At 37.6% G+C, this 22,503-nt stretch overlaps 1 protein-coding gene across 6 annotated transcripts in view; it reads left to right on the plus strand.

Annotated features, from left to right (window-relative positions):
• Positions 1-18,292, plus strand: part of GRIK1 (glutamate ionotropic receptor kainate type subunit 1) — a 406,851-nt gene extending 388,559 nt beyond the window's left edge. For 2 of the 6 annotated variants that reach the window (XM_015132949.3, XM_015132950.3), the window contains 2 exons: positions 17,344-17,430; positions 17,841-18,207. In XM_015132949.3, coding sequence (XP_014988435.2) covers positions 17,344-17,430; positions 17,841-17,996 — 243 coding nt within the window. In that variant the 3' untranslated portion in view covers positions 17,997-18,207. 6 annotated transcript variants of the gene reach the window in all.
• Positions 18,293-22,503: the final 4,211 nt, after the last annotated feature.

Raw genomic sequence — 22,503 nt, forward strand, 5'->3', positions numbered from 1 at the left:
AGCTTTGTAAAAGGATAGATCACCTCAAATTATTTTTGCCAGGAATATAACAATGCAAAATAAAAATGCAATATATATGAGACTTTTGTGTTTGGGATTATAGGACAATTTTAGTAGTTGACCATTTTTGCCTATTACTTTTATTTTTGAAGGAAATCACACTAGTTTTGAAGGAAATCAGCTTATACTGTTTTGAAAAAGCTGATTGTGATTTAAGATAATTCCTTCATAACCATACTAGAATAAACAAAATACAAAGGTTTATGGCCATGATAGTGAATCAGGCTCCCAATTCAATTTTTAAATAATGTTAGAATTTTAAGACTATGACTATTAATGACAGAGCCAGTTTAATGCTCTGCTGTCATCTTGAAATTCTAAATAATTTTTGAACAAAGCGTCCCATATTTTCATTTCGCACTGGACCCTGCAAGTTATGTGGCTGGTTCAGATTTATAATCTGATAATAGATCTACTTTCTTTAAGTAGAAGCCCTCCTTAAGGGCCCAAAACTTGGAATGATTCATTATAACCTGGTTTCACATGAAAATCTTCCCCAGAATTACAAGGCAACTGTGACAACAATGAACACCCCTTTCCTAAGCTCTTGTTATAAGAAGCTGTTTTTTTAATTAAAAGAGAGAATGAACTGATCTGCTTTAACTTTCAATTCGCTCTTGAGGTGTCTTGTTTTATGCAACTAATTTGAAAAATAAAAGCTTGTATATATGATGCTTTAATGTGCTTTTCATAGTTGCCAGCTTCATGTGATGTAAATTTTCATTTAAACATTCATTCTTGCTTCTGATTTATTCATTTTTCTATATTTTTTTCTCATTTCTTTTGCATGCAAGGCTTTTTGTTTCTTTTATGGACTGCAATGTAAGCAAACCCATCCAACCAACTCCACTTCTGGAACCACTTTATCTACGGATTTAGAATGTGGCAAATTAATTCGAGAGGAGAGAGGGATTCGGAAACAGTCCTCAGTTCATACCGTGTAATCAGTTTTTTTATAAAAAAAAAGAAGTGTGCCCAGTAGAAAATGTTTTTGCTAATTGGTGTTGTTGATATTTGTATTTGCTAAGCATAAATAGCCACAATTCTCTATTCCTTTAGGATAGCAAAACTCATGTATTCTAGACATTGAAATGAATACACTGGAAAGAGACTTGCACTGTATGTTGAAGGAGGGGCATATTAGGAGTATACAGACTTCTAGAAATGTGTATTTACAAGAATCTTCTCTGTCCCACTCATCATCTTAGTTCTATCTTCATGCATTAAAAATAAGTAACTCTTTCTTCATGAAAAAGGAGATCAGACTTTCAACAGGGCAAAGCATGGAAACAAGATGCTTATTCTGTGGACTTCTTTTCATCTTTGTGAACTTCGTTCCTTGCTCTTTTTTCTTCTCCCTGTTCATATATTGTGTAGATCTGTGTATTGTCAAACGACCCGAAACCCTTACCTTTTCAATAGTACACACATAACTCCATAACAATGATAATTTTTAATTGAAATTGATTCCATGATTTAAAATGTATTATTTACACAAAGACTCAAAAATGTCTTCAAATTTAAAGATGTAAAAACCGCGATCCACAGAAAGAAAACTAAACTTGAAACTTCTGGCGTCACAGAAGAGCACTAGCTAAATTGAACATCACTCATGGAAACAGAACACAGTCAAGAATAATTCCTGGACAGAAATTCATTAACCTCAAACTCCCAAATAACGTTTACTTGTAGAATTTAACAGTCTTCTGTAGGTTCTGAGTCTTGAAGGAACAGTGATATTTTTCAAGCTGTATAGTACTTCTTTGAAGATCCCAGCAAAGTTCTAAGCTATGTACTAATTCATTTCTATTTACCACTCACTTTGCATTGATGAACATCTTTCTAGGAGATGTTATTTCACTTCCTTCCCACTTACCCTAGATAGAGTGGTTGTTCTTGGAGCAATCTTTCCTGAACATCACCACTTTCACAGTTATTTCTTTGGATCCATCATTATTATTAATTCATTCCAAGTATTCTGGGGAAAAGGGCAAGAGGGAAAAAACAAAGGAAAGAATGTCCATACATATTAGTTACAGATCTCTGTAGATTCATTTTCCATCTTCATTCAAAGTGCTGTAAATAATTCCCATGCTAACTCAACCAGGTGACATAAAAAACCTATTGCACATTTAATTTGTTGTGACAGAGAATATCTGATGATTCCTCTGGGCTCGTTTCTCCTCCCTAGTGAATAGGAGAATTGAAGATGTGTTTCATCTTTTCTAAATATGGGATCAGTTGGTCTTTACTCTTTTCTTAATGGGATTATCTTTTGACACATCAAGCAATCCCCTAAAGCACATTCCTTGAAGTAGAGATACGCCATCTGTGCAGTCATATAGCATTTTACCTTCTCTTTGCTTAGCTTTAAATGGCTCCCAGTTTTGGAAACCACAGGCCTCTCCAATCAACCATATATTTCTCCAGTAAAGCATATTCAGGAAAGTTGACTAGTTGACTCTTGTCCTAATTGTTTCTCAGCTTTGCTTCCTTCTTTAAAGAAATGTACTCAGAAGAAAATATCATAAATTACACTAACATTGTTTTATTATTATTAAACTAGAAGCAACATACTATTTGTCCCAGGTCAGAGTTCACATTTTCATAATCAATAGAATCAGATGTTGGGATATGACATTATTCTTAGTTTCATATTTCATGGATTCAGTATATAGAAACCACAAATTTCATAAGTTTACTCTCCCAAAGACAATTTAATAAACCAAAAATGCTACCAAAAGAGTTCAAGTGTGATTGATGAAGTATTGACAATCAAAATTAACAATCACTAACGAAACTTAACTTTCTGTAGAGATTATTACTTAAAAGTGTAATTCAGAGATTTGGACAGAGAAATTATCTCTCTCAAAAGTTAGTATTTCTATACTACTTTAGACTGTATACTACCTAATTCTGGTATTTATGTACTATTTTATAGTTTTCAAAATGTTTTCACATACAACATTACATTTGAACCTTTCAACAATTTTAATTCAGCTTTACTAACAGAGAAGTAGATATCAGTCATTGGCCTGCAGTTATAGATTTTAGAAGCAGAAGAAAATTTTCTAAAACAGCCAAACTTAGATTCAGGTTCTAGCAGAGCCACATGCTAAATGACTGTAGGCAAGTTACCAAATTTCTCAATCTTGATTTCTTAATATGTAACAGTGGGACAAAATTTCTAGAACATAAAGTTTTGTAGGGGGGTTTTTCAAAAGGGGTTCAATTGGCAAATGTTTCTCAAATAAAATTTTCATAGTAAAATAACCCATGGAGCGTCAATCTAAATGTTCCTTTACTACATGCTATCTCAGTGTGCATCACAAGTTTTTGTGCATTGAGAATTTTCAACAAAGCGGAAAAGTATTCAGCACTTCTCAAGCCTATTAGATTGCAGATTTTTTTCCCCACAGCATCTTGACAGACCAGTGTTCCACAGATCATCCTCCAGGGAACACAGGTGTGATCACGTGACTCTCATCCCATAATAGTGTACAAAACATCTTGCATTGTGCTTGGCACATAGTAGCCACTCAATAAATAGTTATGTATTCTTTGGAGTAAATTTCTAAGCCTCAATTTTCTTACTTGTAACATGAAGGTAATATTATGGGCTTTATACATTTACTATGATAATTAAATAAGATTATGGCAGAGAAAATGAAATAATTAATAAAAGTCCTGCTAATATATATCAGTTAACAACCGTTGGTACCTTCTGGAGGAGCTAAGTATTGTTCTCTGGTCACATGGGCAGTAACTAAAATTTATCAAACATCTTAAAATGGAATCTGGTTTAAAAAATTGGTTTTCTAATTTAGAGGCTCAAGCTCTATCTCTAAGAGCAGTTTTTCTTATACAAGCATCATAAATCAATGGCAGAGGTCACTGCACTTGGAAGAAGGACCCAAATTGGTAATATGTGAAGATCTATAGTAGAAGCTCTGGACCTCGTCTCTAGAAATTCTAATTTAATTAGTTGGGGCATGACATTGGTAATTTTTTCAGATGCCCAGTTGATTTTAATGTGTTGGAAACGCTGAGAACCAATAAGCTAAAGCACAAACTTATATATATAATTAGAACTCAATAAATCATTGCTGTTCATTGCTTGATTGATTGCAGAAGTAGAGCCACTAATCCTATGCAATATGTATAACACATGTTTGGCATTCAATCTGACAGGCCCTTTCCACTGAGAATTCAGGGAAAAACTGCACATCTTTGAGATGGAAATTTTATGATATTCAATTGATAATCTTCATGATTAGTTGTAAAACTATAGAGCTAGACCAACTCAGAATTATCAAGTAGACAGTTTATTGCTCTCTCTGTACCCTTTCCTCCCTGGAGAAATCTTGATTCATCATCTCGAGTACTTACTTTCTTCACACTCTTCTCGTTTTGTTTGTTTGTTTGTTTTTTTTAGATGGAGTGTTTCTCTGTCGCCCAGACTGGAGTGCAGTGGCGCCATCTTGGCTCACTGCAACCTCCACCTCTTGGGTTCAAGCAATTCTCCTACCTCAGCCTCCTGAGTAGCTGGGATTACAGGCGTGAACCACCATCTGGCTAATTTTTGTATTTTTAGTAGAGACAGGAGTTTCGCCATGTTGGCCAAGCTGGTCTCGAACTCCCCGACCTCAGGTGATCCACCTGCCTCGGCCTCCCAAAGTGCTGAGATTACAGCCATAAGCCTCCATGCCCAGCCCACACTCTTCTCTTTCTCCTTTTATACTGATTCTCAACCAGTTCTTGCCATCATGTCGATGGATGCTAAGACCACAGTGATCCTACCAGGAACCACTGCATATCCAGCAAACTGTAGAAAAAAAGACTTGAATGTGAAAGGAAAAAAAAAAAAAACCAACAACTTTTAAGCTTTATGTTTACATTATTAGTTCTCATACTTTGGTGTAAATCAGAATCACCTGGGGAAATTATCTAAACTACTGTTTACAGGCTCTACCTTCCGACATTTCTCCTCAGTAGAAGAGTCCAGCAATCAGCATTTACAATGAAGCCTGAAAGTGAATGCCTAAAACTAGTTGTATACATTAGTTTTCATAAAAATTAGCTTGAATGTAGCAGTTTTTTCCCAAATTAAGTCAGGTACATGACTCCTTCTTAAAAGAATCTCCAATACAAGCGGGGTTTTTTGGTTTTTGGTTTTTTGTTTTTTAATAGCTTTTCTTACATTTTTTTCCCCAACAATCCTAAATAGTTGCATTATTTAAAACTAGATAGTAAACATGAGTTTTTATTAAAACTAGTTTGAATATAGTTTTACTCATTTTATTTCAGATTAGCTGTTGAGCTAATCTGAGTTTTTGTTAAATAATAACAGATTGCGGATTATAATTTGAAAAATATTGTTCAAGCTCAGGAGAGAGCAGGGAGGCAGTAAAAGGTTGAACAAGTGGCCAAGTGTGGTGGCTCACACCTGTAAGCCCAGGAGTTCAAGACCAGCCTGAGCAACATGGTGGGACCTCATCTCTATAAATCAATAAACAAACAAAGATTGAACAAATGCATCAACAGCAACGAAACATAGTGTTGTCTAATTTGTTTCCTAATAAGTTTGCTTCTAACCTAATGAAATAAGGGGGAAAAAACCTAAGCTGTAGGCTGGGCGCAGTGGCTCACGCCTGTAATGCCAGCACTTTGGGAGGCCGAGGCAGGTGGATCACGAGGTCAGGAGATCGAGACCAGGGTGGCTAACACAGTGAAATGCCATCTCCACTAAAAAATACAAAAAAAAAAAATTAGCTGGGTGTGGTCATAGGCACCTGTAGTCCCAGCTACTCTGGAGGCTGAGGCAGGAGGATGGTGTGAACCCGGGAGGTGGAGCTTGCAGTGAGCCGAGGTCGTGCCACTTCACTCCAGCCTGGGTGACAGAGCGAGACTCCGTCTCAAAAAAAAAAAAAAAAAAAAAAATTAAGCTTTGTATTTTACTTTGTTTTAGACTAAAATTATAAATTGAATTTATTTTACAAAGTTTTTCCAGCAAAATCGGAGCTATTTAAGGAATACATGGTGGATAGGAATCTTGCCATTGGGAAAATCAGCTGGATCATATGATTATAAACCTATCCAAGGAAAATTATTTCCAAATACCTCACTGCATTTGACTGGCATTATATTATGTTCTGTATGAGCCATCTGTGGCAATGCAGTACTACAATGAATCCCAATTAGTTTCCAAGCACGTGACCCTTATACCACAAGGTCTATTTCCTAGTAAGCAATTTAGAGAGTCTGAACAGCCTTTAATACAAAAGGAAAGCAAAGCATTCTTACTTATTAGACTATCTTCTGAACATCTAACAGTGCCAAATGGTATTATTAATTAACTCTTGTAGATAATAAAAAAAATTTCTGCTTGATGCTGCAGTTTTAACTTGCCTTTAGGAACCATCTCATTATGCTTCTCACAGTTATGGAATTTTATGTCCATATGCACAAGCATATTAAAATCATTTTTGCTTTCAAAATTCTCTCTACAGAGGCTGGTATTACAGAGAATGGGGTTCTACCTTAAATTTTCTAAGAATTTTTATTTGCCAAGATATGAACAACCTTGTGACAGAAAGTCCACATTACAAATGCAGTGTGTGAATTTGAAACTCTGCAGAATTTGAACTTCGTGGTTGTCAGCCCAAATACGGCTAATGGTCCAAAATACACAACAACGTGTATCCATGTTGCAATGCATACATCCAGATAGACACAAAAATGAGTAAGACCAGGATGATGGAATAAAGTTACTGTATTTCCCCCTAGCAACTAAAATATTTTAATTTAACTTGACCAGAATTGTCTTTCTCCCCAGTTTTTCAACTGGATGGAGGGTTTAGACTTAAAATATTCAAATATTCCGATTTTTCAACCTAAAACACGAAAGCAGTCCTGATGAGTTTACCAGCCACAGGAACCAAGAAATGACTGTCGTTTGATAACCCCCTCAACTTTAGTATTTATCTTTCCTCGGTGTTCCTTGGCACATTATCAGATGCTTCAAAGTGTCTTCAGTTCTATTTCTTCTGTAGCCTGATCAACTTATTTAGCAAGTGATTTGCAAAAGTCTCTTTAATTAGGTTATTTTTGTAATCGTGCAGAGGCTTTCCTTTGCCTGGAAACTCAAACATTCATTACTTCTTAGAAAAGCCAGGAAGCAATTAACATCAATTTAGAAATAACATTTCTAATGTACAAATTGATGTTGTCTTATCAACCGAACAAACTCTAAATGACGGGCATGGCCCAATAGACAGGTGACTTGGGAATCACATGCCAAGAACTCAGGTTTCCACACCACTGCTAAAGAGCTGCGTGTCTTTGGGCAAGTCATTTTACTTCCCTCAACCTCAGTGTCTTCATCTGTGGAATGACGAGGTTGCATTTGAAGTTCTTTTCCAGCCACAATATTGTTTGACTCTAATAGAAAATGGGAAGGAAGTAAAAACATAGAAGCAGTGATAAAAAGAGATTTTTGTTTCTACATTTCTTTATACGGCTGTGTGTCCCTCTTGGACACATGAAATTCCTGTTGCCATCAGAATGTCCTTCCAGTACTTCAAGGCAGAAAGGCCTGCCCTGGATATAGAGAAAACAGCCCCACTAGCCATCACGACATCAAGAAGCAAGAAGGTTCCCATCCAGTGAATCATAAGCAAATCATTACAGACAGATTGAAGTTTACAGAAGTAGAATTATTCTTGACCTTAATGAGCCTACAGACCAGGTAAAACAAAGCAAAAAAGACATATGTACTTAGGAAGCTATTTGAAGCTGTGGAAATGAATACACATTCACAATTCACAAAAGAGGATGATAAATGGGACTGGACCACATAGGAAGACTCTCTCTATTCTGTAAGTGTAACTTAGTGTTTCTTCTAAAGACAGACAAGGAGAAATAAAGAAAGAGGACAGCATGCATTTATTTTCTATTGTTTTTTTGTTTTTTGTTTTTTGTTTTTTTTGAGACGGAGTCTCGCTCTGTCGCCCAGGCTGGAGTGCAGTGGCCGGATCTCAGCTCACTGCAAACTCCGCCTCCCGGGTTCACGCCATTCTCCCGCCTCAGCCTCCCGAGTAGCTGGGACTACAGGCGCCCGCCACCTTGTCCGGCTAGTTTTTTGTATTCTTTTTAGTAGAGACAGGGTTTCACCGTGTTAGCCAGGATGGTCTCGATCTCCTGACCTCGTGATCCACTCGTCTCGGCCTCCCAGAGTGCTGGGATTACAGGCTTGAGCCACCGCGCCCGGTCTTTTCTATTGTTTTTATCCCTACCTTTCTTCCTACCATCAAGTATAGGGGATTTTATATGAACTGCTCTCAAACTAAAAATGAGTGAAACTCTTAGCTTTTGAGATGTTAAGTAGTCTCTGCAGATTTGTAGCACAGAGAAAAATCTTGAAAACCATGCTTTTTAATTGCAAGATTCAGGTGTTTCATTGAATATGTAAGTTGTTGTAATTCAAAAAAGTTTATCTGCAATTGTCGAGAGCCAAAACCCAAAAGGCTAAGGTTGGAGAAATAGAGTTATGATGTTTCACTACCTGATTTTCCTACCCCAGACCAGATTCTGACCACTAGGAAAGAGAGAATTGGAGGAAAGTCACAAAGGTTAGACACCACCTTAACCTCTGAGAGGAGGCTATTCCTAAACCAATTACCATCTCTGAGCCAAGTCCACACTTGGGAGGATGCAGGAGAATAGAAACCACAGAAAAATTAAAAGGGAATCCTGGACAGAAAACACCATTCTTTACTTCACAGGGTGAAGGGCCAGGAGGTGGTAAGACTTGTAGAGACATTTTGTATGCCGCTGTCTCCTGAATGGCAGAATAACAGCATGCAGGCAGTGAAGCTGTGGAATGTTTCATAGATAGAGTCTTCCTCAATCTCAGAGAATGCAGGGAAAACAGTCAAAAATCCGTGGCTCTTCTCACCCAAGAGTAGTGTGAGGAAGGACTGAGAGAACCAGTGGACTGGAAGACTTGAAGTTACAGCAGGAAAGACACAGAGTGTGTGGATGTGACAAGGAGACCACAGTGGGACCATGGTCATCTCAGAGGGTACAGCAGAGACAGAAATCAGTGCTCATGACCTAGTAGGATGTCACATCTCCATGGAAGCCAAAAGAACAGAGGGTGGCCTTGGACTAGCTGATCCTGGGCCCTCTAGACACCCGTCCTTATCCCAGATGACCCTTGGAAAGAAGAGAAGAGAGAAGGGAGGTGGGGAGATGCTTGCATTAACTGAGACATTAACCAAAAGAAAGTATTTAAAACCAAAAGTGAATTACCTTGAGTTAATAAGACGCACTAGCAGATGGGAAACCTCTAAGCTAAGGTGAGTTCCATTTTTTTAAATAATATCACATAATTTGTTTGCATATCCAAGTTTGTAGCTTGAGAAAAATGCATTCCCACTATCACAGGCATAAACTGCTACCCCAAAACTATGCGTGTAGTGCATACGTGCACTGTGGACAGCTAACACCCTACATCACGGTCCGTTTAGCTTAAAGGTAGGGTCATTCCCTGTAGAGAAAGGGCATGCAAAGAATTTCTTGGAAGTTTATTTTATGGCCCTAATTCAGCCTCTGAAATGCAAAAAAGAAAACAAAACAAAACAAAACAAAACAAAAAACCAAGCCTTTTCTATGAGGTGAGGGAAAGCCAGTCCACACAGAATCCTCTCAGGCCTTCAGTGCAGGAAGCCAGGGAGACGTTAGAGGACCAAGGCACAAAGCCACCACACTGGCCTCTGACAGCGACTCTGGAGAGGAGAAAGGCACTGTGTGCTTTGGATTGAAGCACAAACCCACATTTCTGCCACAGTTAAGCAAGGAGAGCTGCTTACTTCCAGGTATACAAGGCCCACTGGAAGCTTTCCCTCACTGCAGGAATCTCTCTCTGTTCTCTGCTCATAACACTGGACTGGGCCATGTTTCATGCTCCCTTTTATACCATCAGCCATTTGCATGCCCTTTCTAGGGCAGGAAAATGTTTTAGCTGCTCTAGAGCTCCCTTGGGAGGCCATGGGAGTCTCAGAGGACAGTTTCAGGCTAGCCTGATGGCATACGCCGCTGACACTTCTCTGCTCCATTAACTGCCTCCTCTGAGAGCCTGAGACAGAGACTGGGCTACGGTTTCCCTGTGTTCTCAGGTCCCCTCACCTATCAGGCTGCTTTTCTTATCCTACTGCATGGGAGTCTGCCCCCAGAGAAGGCAGAGGAGGTGCTCCTCCTCAGATCTCCCTCAGCATCTAGGCTCTGGTCAGGATTCTTGCATCACCTGGTTGAACTTTTCTCCTTGAGAGCAGCTGCAAGACAGTCCTTTCTTTATACTCCATCCTCAGTCCTATAGGCTGAGTCCTGAAGGCTCTAAGCTTGATATTTAATGTCAAACTTTTACAATTCAAAGTGCCTGCTTTTTCCATGTTTCAAACACCTGTCTGTCGTAATCAATAGCTTCAAAGACTGCAGCGTCTTCTATAGATCCACAAAAGTCCATTTAAAAGCTCAAAGCTCCAAATTTGAGTCTTTTTTCTTTCTATATCATCCCTACCCTGAAGGTAATGCATATAAAAGCACTTGCTGTAACTTGAAAAGTGAGAAAAAGGAGTGGGATTCAGAAGAACTGGAAAAAAGCACACAGATTAATATCAAAATATTACATGGCCTCAATGTTAACTCCACTTTTCAAAGTTTTCTGTGACATTATCCCTAATGTTAGAGGAGGATGAACTTACACATCCCCTACTTGTCAGGAGTTTGCACTGGATGGCCCTGGGTGGCTACTCCATGTGCAAAATTTTTTAAGGATCATTTTTTTTAAATTAAAAATCCATATGGATTGTGCATGCCGTTTAACAATCTACTATTTTTCTATTGAGAGAATAAGGTTTCTAAATGAAATCTTTAAATAAAGATGAACAACAGGAAGAAGACACTTGTGTATCTGATGTCATGGAGTAGCCCTGTGTCCTTCATAGGGATATTTTCATGGTTTGAAGAGCTCAGTCAGGAGAACAAGGAATTCTAGGGCACGCATTCATGCAAACAGAGAAACTTAAATCTAGGTAGGATCCGAGATGGTAAGGATGTTGGCATCAGGTCCCAGATGTGGGAACGAAAATGAAATAGAGCAGAAGAGACAACATGGAGGCAATGAAAACAGGACATTAACAGACACAGGAAAAAGGAGTTCATGAAGTCTACAAGCTGTAGCCAAAGGAAGGAAGACAGGGGCTTTCAAGAGTGATTTCCTATCGGGAGCCAGTTTAAAGCATTAAAGGTGCAAGAAAATGGGCCAGGCAAGACGTGGCTGCTGAGTCACAGGTGGAGATTAGGATAGGTGGCCACACCTGTAAGTTTTATTTCAGTGGCTAGATTTCCTTCACCCCAACATTCTTTACACAGACCCAGGAGATGAGAATCAGCTTTCTCATTAGCTCTCAGGCACAAATCAATATAACCACTATTCTAAAAGCTAATACAGTGATCAACACTCAACCTCTAGGATTCACTTTTTTAAATTCCAAGCATGGGTGTACAAAAGATGGCCCATGGGTTGTGAACGAGCTCAGAAAATGGATCAAACCACAGGAAATGCTGCCCAATCCTCAGTTCTGGAATGCCAAAACTTCCCACAAGGATGGTACACATAAAACCACTCCAAAAATCTCCCCCCGCCTGCCTTCATATAATTAGTTAGAGATCATTAAAGCCTGGATTCTGCTCTTAGATCATGAATTCTCTTGGGAAGGCGTGAAATCTGTGGACAGATAGGTGACCAGACTGTACAAGTCTCTGTGTTGCAAATCCCTAAATAGGATTCCTCTGTTCCTATTCCTGAAAAAGTTTCTTGATTGTATCCTCAAACCATCCTAGGTTTGCTCCTACACTACAGCTTAGAGTTAAAAAATGTTAAGGAAGTGAAGTTTTAGTCCTTCTTTAAAAAATATAATCATTGAGACACTGGCTCCACAGAACTACGGTAGGAATTTGACCAAGACAAAAAAAAAAATAGTAATAATAATCCCATTATTTTTCAGGAAACTATTTCTTTAATGTTCTACATTTTACTGAAATTGTCTTTATAAAAATACTCCAAATCTTAGCTTGCTTTCTATTTATACTACGTCTATACATAAAATGCAAGGTTTTACATCTATACAATGACAATATTACCTACATCCCTTTTCTTCCATGTGTAATGTGAAAATTTATCAGACAGTGTCACAGAGCACTTCAAGTGCCTTTGAATAAGGAGCCTATTAAAGGGAGAAACCTATACAAAATGTTAAGATTTGTATTGTATTATTGGCTAGGCCAGAGCTTCTGAAAAATAATTCCTCAGAAAAATCCTTAAGGGTATAAGCATCCAAAGCAGTTCTCTGAAATGTTCACCTATACCTACCAATGAATGAAAGACGTGAATGTATAAATGCTAAATCTACAGTGAGAAATTAATCTGACATTCACAATCTGATGTCAAGTTTGCAACCAGTATGAAAGCCAGGTCCAAACAGCATAGTTTTTTGAATACTGCAAACTCAAATCCAATTTTGCCCAGAGCTTTTCCTATAACTTAAAAAAAAAATTGTTCTTTTCCCCTGAATCATATTTCGTGAGGCAGAGTATTTTAGGCACAAAACAAAAAGAAATTTAGTAGTCCCTCCCACCCCATCCAGGCAACATTTGCAACAAAAGGATAAAGGTGTAAAGAGAAGATATAATTCATATTCAGGCTCACACAAGCATCAAGAAATCAAACATTTGAGGTTAATTCAAAGGAGGTGTCATGAAGTCATCAATTAAAAAAGAAACAAACCAAAGGGGAAGGTAAACATAAGCAAAGAAGACAGAATAGGGAAGAAAAGAGGCTCCTTAGGGACACACCACAAGCTCTGAGGAATCAGAGAAGAGCAATAACTTTCTGCAAAACTGAAATAAACAAGCAAATCTCTCCCCTTAGAAAACCAAGAGTTTTAGTTGAAGTTTCTATTTCAATCTCTACTAGACTAACTTGTGTTTCTCCATTTCCTTTCCTCTAAAGGAAAGATCACACACACACACACACACACACACACACACACACTCTACATTACTTTTGGATAATGTCAGAAACAGCATAAACTGCAAGAACATACTTTATTACTATAAATTCACTTGTAAATGAATTTTTCTAGCAGACATTATTATAAAGATTCATTGTATAGAATCTTTATAATAATAATAAAGTAATAGATGGTATTAGTAATAGATGGTAATAGATGGCTCATAAGCACAGAGATGGAATTTTTAAGTGGCCAGGGACTGAGGTGAGCTTTCATTTCCTTCTGATGTTGGAATATCTATGTATACAGCACAATACAAGTCGTCATAATGCCTATAACTACACAGACACAGAAACATGTTATGGACTGGGCAAAAGAAGTGGTAATCGGCCTTGAAAATTTATGTGTTAAACACATATGGGAACTATTTTAACTAAAACAGTAGTATAAGCAACTCAAAGGAATTGCTGCACAGATGTGCGTCAGATGGCTCAAATTAAAGAACCATCAACCTTTTCACTGTATTTCTCCTATGGAAAAAAAAAAAAGTGAGTGCAATGAGTGGCATAGAGTTAAAATATATGCTATGATATATAAAACTTAATTTTAAAGAAAAAGCATACTTAAAATATGCAACCCATTGGACTGTTTTGCATGTAACAGTTCATTGAATTCTCATAATAGCTCTATGAAAAGGATTCTAGTATTGTCCCACTTTATACATAAGGAAACTGAGTCCAAGAGAAAATAAACACTGCCCAGTGTAACCCGGCTACTAGGAAGTATAGCTGAAATTAAAACTCCTCATTCTGATACCAGGCACCAATTCTAAACTGTAATTAAAAGTCACTTGTAGGCCGGGCACGGTGGCTTACGCCTGTAATCCCAGCACTTTGGGAGGCCAAGCGGAGCAGATCACGAGGTCAGGAGATCGAGACCATCCTGGCAAACATGGTGAAACCCTGTCTCTACTAAAAATACAAAAATTAGCCGCTTGTGGTGGCGCGCACCTGTAGTCCCAGCTACTCAGGAGGCCGAGGCAGGAGAATCGCTTGAACACAGGAGGCGGAAGTTGCCATGAGCCGAGGTGGCACTACTGCACTCCAGTCTGGCAACAGAGCAAGACTCCATCCAAAAAAAAAAAGAAGTCAAGTGCAAGTGTAGATTTATTAAAAATGTGAACTCCATCACATTTTTAATCCAGGCCCCAGATCCAGGCTACTGAAGGACTTTCTAGTCTGCAAAGTACCAGAAAATACTACCTGAGTATCCTGCCTCCATTTGCACTACGTCTTGAGTAAGGCAGCTAGCTGAATGCCATTATGTTTGATACTTTCTCATGAAAGTAGGACTTAGGAATTTAAACCAAAATACTTTAAAATGATGTTTCTATGACTCTGTAAATATGAAAAACCCAAGCCTACAAACAGAAGTTTTAGAAAGCTACTGTCATTTTGGTCCCAGTTCAGAAGCTCATGTATCTTTAATTCCGAGATCATAAAAGGCAAATTAATTAATGAATATGAGCCCCTCCCAAGCCACTCTGGGCTGAAAGATGACTTTCACAATTTCATTTCCTGTGGATCCAAGAATGTGTGGTTTACTCGAGCTCATGGCTGGGAGAAGACTTAAAGGTCACCTTTCCTTGTGACTACAGCAAAAACTTGGAGGCAGAAAGGTCAGCCCCAATATCTTGCCATTTTCTTCTTGACAGTCTGAGACAAAGTGAGAATCAAAAAGAAATCATTGTTTGCAACCAAAGACCAAGAAAGCAGACCACTGATAAAACTGTATTTATATTTGCTCTCACACAAGCAGCAAGAAATAAATACTTGGAGTTCGTCAAGAGTAAAGATGTTTGTTGTACTTTAAGGGAGTCTAAAATCTGGGGGAGGATTTCCTTTTTTAAAAAAATAAAGTTAGTTGAAACAGATTGTCAAGGTAATATCTATGACCACTCCTCTACCCAAAATAGGAAAAAGAGGTTTCAATGAGACCTTCCTCCGTGTGTGTCGAGTCACACTTGGAGATTCATTTTGCCGATTTCAATGTAAAATGAAATGAAATGCCTAAAATCAAATGCTTGAGAGTTCAAGTAAAGAAGAAAGACTGGAATTTCTTAACATAATAGTTTTTGGGAAAATTCACAAAAAGCTCTCTATAGTGATAAAAAATATTTTTAAAAAGTAATGTGTAGATGATTTCTAGGGAAAGCACTTGGTTTGGGCAGTCCAGATATACTGAATGCAAGCTCTTTCTCTTGGGTAAGCGACTTAATATCTCCAATAGTAAATTTCCCCATCTATATAGAGGGTATAATATGTAATAAAGTTTGCAAATTTCTTGACACACTTTTCTTTCCTCCTTCCATTCCTTCCAGTTTAAAGCCAAAAATATTTCTTCCATTGAAATATATTTGAGTAAAGTTTGCAAAACTCTGATACAATACTATATATCACAACAACTCTATAAAATATTAATTTGCTCTTAATAGCAACATTTAAGCTTCATATGGTGTAATGTTAACAAATTATTATATTTCATTCATGATATGCAGACATGATGTTTTGGCTTACAATTTTTTGACTTTGCAGTGGTGCGGAAGTGATACACAGTCTGGACAAACCATTCTTTAAGTGCCCATACAACCATTCTGTGTTTTACTTTCAGCATTGTATTCAATAAACAAATTATATGACAGAGTCAACACTGTATTATAAAATGGGCTGGATAGATTATTTTGCCCAACTGTAGGCTAGTGTAAGTATTCCATGCATGTATAAGGTAAGCTAGGCTAAACTGTAGGTTAGGTGTATTAAATGCAATTTCTCCTTAATATTTTCAGCATACAGTGTATGTATTGGGACACAACCCCATAGTAAGTGAGAAGCATCTGTACTTGCTATAACATTTTTGAAGTATAGTTCATAAAAATATTTCTGACGTTTTACTTTGTGTGTCATGACATCCCTCCCAATTCACCGAAGCTACAATTTACCATTTGAAAGAACATGAGCACACATGAGTTTTTATGTTTTTGTATTATAAAAAAATGGAAGTTAAATTCTAATCCTATAAACACTTATGCTTAAAGGAGATAAAAAGTTTTATTCAAAGACCCAGTTTTTTAAGAGACATATATTTGAGAGTCCAATAGTTTACACCTAGAACCTAAATTCTAGGTCTGGTTTTGAAATCAAGTAGAAAAAAATTAAAAATAGAAAAATTTAAAACTACTACTTCTCTAAACTACATCAAGTTATTTTTGGAACAAAAATAACATTTTCAAATACACATGTTGCACACTGATACACAAGAACCACACTAGATATTTAGTACTTTGCAAGCATAGGACACACATTTCTTCCTGTAAGGCAGTTACAAACTAGACACATCACCTGGTGGCACATTGTCATTTGACTTTCAACCATATCCATTTTGTGTGCTAAGGTTTAAAAAGTATGCTTGCACTTCTATAACCTTTACCAAAGGTTTTGCTTTTTAGAGGATTTTTTTTTATTGTGGTAAAAACAACTTGAGATCTAACCACTTAAAAATGTCTAAGTGTTCAAGACAATATTAACTATAGGCCCAATGTTGTAAAGAAGATCTCCAGAACTTGTTTATCTCGCATAATTGAAATTTTATACCCCCTTGAGCAGCAACTGCCCCCATTTCCCTTCCTCCCAGCCTTTGGTAACTACCATTCTACTCTGTTTTCATGACTTTGACTATTTTAGATGCTTCATATAAGTGGAATCATGCTGCCTTTGTCCTCCTGTGCTGGCTTACATCACTAGAAGATGTTTTAAGAGTGAACTCATCAAAAAGAAAACTACTTTTTAGAAACTTCTCTAACCAGGAAATTGTAGAAATTTCTCTGAGCAGGAATTATTCACTCAAAGATCTTATCTTGGCTAGAAAAATGACAGCAAATTATGTTTTATTGGTCCATTTATATACTATGCATGTGAATAGATATAGCATAATTGCAATGGAGATTATATACATTGTCTGTATATGTAGAACATTTTTCAATCATAATTCCATTTTCCATTTTCTTTTGTATTACGCCATCGTTTTTGCTGTGCAGTTCAGTACCACATTATTTTCCATTTCGACCACAGCTGCATCATTGCTGCTGCCAGAATCTCTGTTTTTTGGAGAAAATATACAATTTAAAATTGTTTTTTTTCTTTTTTTTTATCAGAAAGGAAAGTCATCAAGAATTAGATTTTATTTTAGGAACAAAGTAAGGTTTCATGGGAGAAAAAAACAAAGCCTTGGTGTAGAGAAGGTTTGTTCATTTTCTATAGCATTACTGAAGTGTCCGTATGCCTTGATAATCCTATCAATGTTTGGATCATCTCAGTGGGGGAAATGACTTAATTTAACTCTATTTTGGTGTCTCAGCAAAGGTAAGTTATCTATTTTGAGAGCCCTGAATTTGCTTTAACTGGGTAGTTTTATACTACTGCATTTGTGAATGAAATCCCAAGTTTGCCAACTAACTTGCCACCTCAGTTGCCCTGAGTAGAAAAGGTGGGTGGCCAGCGGGTGGAGGAGGAGGTGATGGGAACTGGCCAATTGTGACAGAGCTGCCTTCAGGCCAATATCTTGTGTTCATAAATACCTAGGCAAGAGGCAGGTCAACGGCACATGAGCTAGACTTGATTAAGCTAACAGTCTGTATCTCATGTTCCCTAGTGTCTCTCTTTCAACGCCATCATGGAAGAACTGGGAATCTCACTGAAGAATCAGAAAAAAATAAAGAAAAAGTCAAGAACTAAGGGAAAATCTTCCTTCACAAGTATCCTTACTTGTCATCAGAGACGAACTCAGAGAAAAGAGACTGTGGCGTGATCCAAGGAAACACCTGTAGGAAGAAAAAGGATGCACTCCCTACAGATTTTTGGAGAAAGGATTTCTGATGAGTGTGTGATGTGTTTCCATATATCTATATCCATAACTCTGATTATGTATACAGATATAAGAAATACAAAAGTTTAAAAAGCTCACATAGATATGACTCGGGAAGTGACACCAGTTCTTTTAAAATAAATTTGTATGCTCACTTATTTTGCATTTTTTCTTTTGCCCCAATAAATTGTTGTGTGTGCTTTCTAAATAATAATAAAACAACAGGGTTTTTTCCAGAACAAGTTCAGCGTGGTTTGTTCCCCATCACTTGCTCCCATTGGCAAAGGTATGTTTGCTGTATGTTGTCAGTTGTGAACTTTGCTATTTTGAAAACTCTTCTTACTGGTTTAGACAAACATAGTCATTTTGGGCTGAGTTTTAAAAATTACTTTTAGCTTATACCAAGTTACCTGGTTACTATGGTAAAGTGAACCCATTTATCTTTGTGTTCTAAAGTCTAATTTTATACATAGTTTAAGTGATACTCAGAACATTAGTGAGCTGTGCTGGAAAAGGATACCAAAAAGCAAATATATGTTCAAAAAGTAAAAGTGTTCACCACATTCTGGGTACCATTCTAGGTTCTGGGGATCCCAGGGTGAAGAAAACAGATATGGTCCCTGTATTAGTTCATTTTCATGCTGCTGATAGACATACCTGAGACTGGGTAATTCATAAAGAAAAAGAGGTTTAATGGACTCACAGTTCCACATGGCTGGGGAGGCTTCACAATCATGGCAGAAGGTGAAAGGCACATCTTACATGGTGGCAGGCAAGAGAGAATGAGAGCCAAGCAAAATGGGAAACCCCTTATAAAACCATCTGATCTCATGAGAATTATTCACTACCACAAGAATAGTATGGAGGAAACTGTCCCCATGATTCAATTATCTCCCACCAGGTGCCTCCTACAACACATGGGAATTATGGGAGCTAAAATTCAAGATGACATTTGGGTGGGGACACAGCCAAACCTTATCAGTCCCCGTTCTCACATAACTAATTATAAGACAAAGATGAAAAACAGTATATTACTCAAAGCAGGATTAGAACTTCCTCAGAGGAAGTCCAAAGCTGAAGGAGCCCTCAGAAGTATTTAACCTGGGGCTGGGTCAAGAAGGGCTTCCTGGAGAAAGGAATAGCTAACTTAAGATTTGGGGGATGACTCAGACATTATCAGGTGAAGGGAGCCAGGCTGAGGAAGCAGCATATTAGAAGGCATGGAAATAAGAGAGAATAGGGCTATTATGTTAGAGGAAAAATGAGTTTGGTGTACCTAAACTATAAAATGCAAATAGGTCCAATAGGCCTGATAGGTAGCAGTTACTCTGGCTGAGGGAAGAGGAAGAATTGAAGGAAAGAAGACCAGAAGGGAGATGAGAGGGAAGTCACCCAAAAGATTCTTTCAGTAACTGCACCAGACCAGAAGTAGAGAGACCTCCTGATGAAGGAGGTAATTTTGAAGCATAATCCAAACAGCCATGGATTCAGAAAGTGGTCTCAAAGGAAAACTCCAGGATTCAGGGAGGGGGGAGGGGAGCTTAACTGGAAAATTGAGGTGACATTCATTGTGGTGGGAAATAATGGAAAGAAATAGGTATTAGTTAGTATTTCATATAACTGGTTAGTTTCTTCAGGATTATTCTAAAACTCCAGGAAACTTTTAATCTAGTCCTTCAAAGTACAAAAACATTTTCAGACCTGAAAGGGAAAAATAATGACTTTTAAAATGGCAATAGCAATAACAGATATTGGACAAATGTTTTGCTTGATTGTAATCAATATTCAGATTTCAGATCAATCAGAATTTTTATTGACAACAAACAGAAGAAAATGGTTCATCAAAATGCATCAGGAGGCTTAAATTAAACATTTATAAACTGGAGTATGATGAATCTGACCAGCTAAAGATAGTCTGGAATGATAACATATTAGAAGGAGGAAATACAAAGTTTATTCACTTCACTAAAAATTATATCGGAGGCATTCTATTTTACATTTTCTAATGTTTTTCTCCCATTTTTAAATTTTTCTCTTATTTAGAAAATATTACTCTATCTTTTCACATACTATTACAGAAATTTGTGAGAAGAGAGGTACATCAACCTCTAATATCTAAAATACAGAGTGTATCAGTCTGGTTTATGGATATTTTAAGATCCACCAGCTTCTTTCCTCTTCACTTATACAGAACTAAATTTTCATTCAATACATATAACACTTGCTATAAACAACTTCGTTAAAAAATGTATTGAAAAACTGCAGAACAGGACTTTTTTTAATGTCAGCTATTAAATGTGGTGTATAATCACCTTCCTCTCTCCCTGATACTTTCATTCTGAAAGTACATTTGGCACACACAAATGTGCCTACGTTTCTGTGTGCATCTTTGTGTTTTAGGGTAAAGAACAGAGTAAGCTAATGAGTTCAGAGGAGAGAAGAAAGTGTAGAGTATCTGGAACCCAGTCCAGAAAAATTCCTGGTAACAACCATTAATCTTGAAGATTTTCATCCCGTTCACTAAAGAACAGTGACTCATACAGAGTTATGTAGAAATCAATGGCAAAGTTAATTAAAACCTAGATCTAACATTTCTTCCTTCAGCAATTTCTTGGTGCTAAAAGAAAAAGATTGCCCAGGTGAGATATTCAGGGAAACAAATGGAGGTCAGCTGTTTTGAAAGATGATGTTCACAGTTAAGATTTATTCTCCTTTCACATTACAAATCTAGGCTTCATCTTTATTGTAGGAGAAAAAGCAAGACCCCACAGAGTTGAAGATACAGTGTGGGGCTCAAAGTTTTTTATTCTTAGCCTAAAAGAAACTGCAGGAAGACAGAAATAAGGAGAAAGTAGCTTAAAGAAAACGAGATGAAGATAAAATAGAACTGACTAGTTTTATTTCCCCCTCTAGCTCAGCAGCCATGGCTTTAATTTAACCCTTTGCCTTCAACAAAAGGACTACATGGGTTCTTTGTCAAGAATCTCCGGAAATTGTTGTTTCAAAGAAGGAATAATGTAAAGGGTAACAGCATCCGCTCAGGGAAAGGTAGCTCTAGGAGCTATCCTTGTAGTGTGATTTTTAAAGAAACATAAAATCTAACTTTTCTAAAATGCATGACCCACCAGATGCTCCCCAACATCGGAGAGGCCATGGTTCAGGAAACACTGGAGCATTGGCTGAAGGAAGCCCAAGTGACAATCTACTTAGTTGATGCCTCCAGCCTAGAAGCATGAGAAGAGGACAAGCATTAACTGGTCAAGGATGTCCAAAGGAAAAAGTGACAAATGTATGCAGGGCTAGAGCAAGAAAGGTAATGGAATGTTCGGAGAAAGCACCTATGGGCGTGTGGAAGAAGTAATGAAAGGAGAGGCTGGGACCCCAAAGGTACCCTACGTTCTCAGTTTTGTTCAAGTCTAGTTCTGGATAGGAAGGGGATCTTTTTCTGGTTAGACTGTATTTTTAAAATAATTGCAGTGTGGAAGAAAGAAACAGAGGGAAATAGGAACAGTAAATCCACCAGAGTGGAGACAGACCTCCTATGTTTACAGGTAATAACTCAAAGTCCCATAAGCCTTGGGAGTGAAATGACCAGCATTAAACCATCCTGACATGTGAACATCTAGAAATCCAGAAACAAGCAGGCTGGCTTTGCAGGTGAGTGCACTCTTAGTCATGTCACAGGTGCACTGGGGAGACTTGTGTTTAAGCTTTCCACACAAAATATCCAATTAGAGAAGCTTCTTCCATTTTAGAGAGACTGCTTGGTGAAGGGAGACTTCAAAATGGATTTGTGTGCAGGTATTATCTGATGTGTTTGTTTAGAACTGTATCCTTCTTCCTTCTTTTCCCTCCCCATTTCCCATCCATTTTTCTGTATTGGGAGAGTAACCAGACATTCTAGTTTGCCCCGAACATTAAGCATTAAGCCTGAAATCGAGAAGTTCTATAGGTTAAACACTATTTTCTCTCACAAAAGTGTCCTGATTTGGATAATAAATCATACGACATTTTACTCATTGGTCCCTGGCTTCCTCTTCTTGACAGCCACAGAGTTTTACTAATAAAGTTGAAACCTTCACTGATGAAAAAATAGGGGTCCAATCCAAAGGAGCCAACAGAAGGCAAGGGATCTCCACCCAACATCAGAGTAATCCAGGATGACCCTGAAGAGTCAGACCAACCTTGACATTTCATCTGGACTTTATGAGAAATATATACATATATAAAAATGTATATGTATCTTCTATATACAAAAAGAGAAAATACATTGCCTTAGTCTCACTTGGTATATGCTCTCAGTAAATTACCAAGGTCACTTGATCAGGTAATACTAACAACTCTAATTTCAGCTATCATTTAACAAGGATGTACTAAATCCAAGTGCTTTGCATGTCCTTCACATTTGCTCACGTAATGCTCATAGAAACCCTAAGGTAAATATTATATT

This window comes from Macaca mulatta, chromosome 3, assembly GCF_049350105.2.
Source record: "Macaca mulatta isolate MMU2019108-1 chromosome 3, T2T-MMU8v2.0, whole genome shotgun sequence".
Lineage (NCBI taxonomy): Eukaryota > Metazoa > Chordata > Mammalia > Primates > Cercopithecidae > Macaca > Macaca mulatta.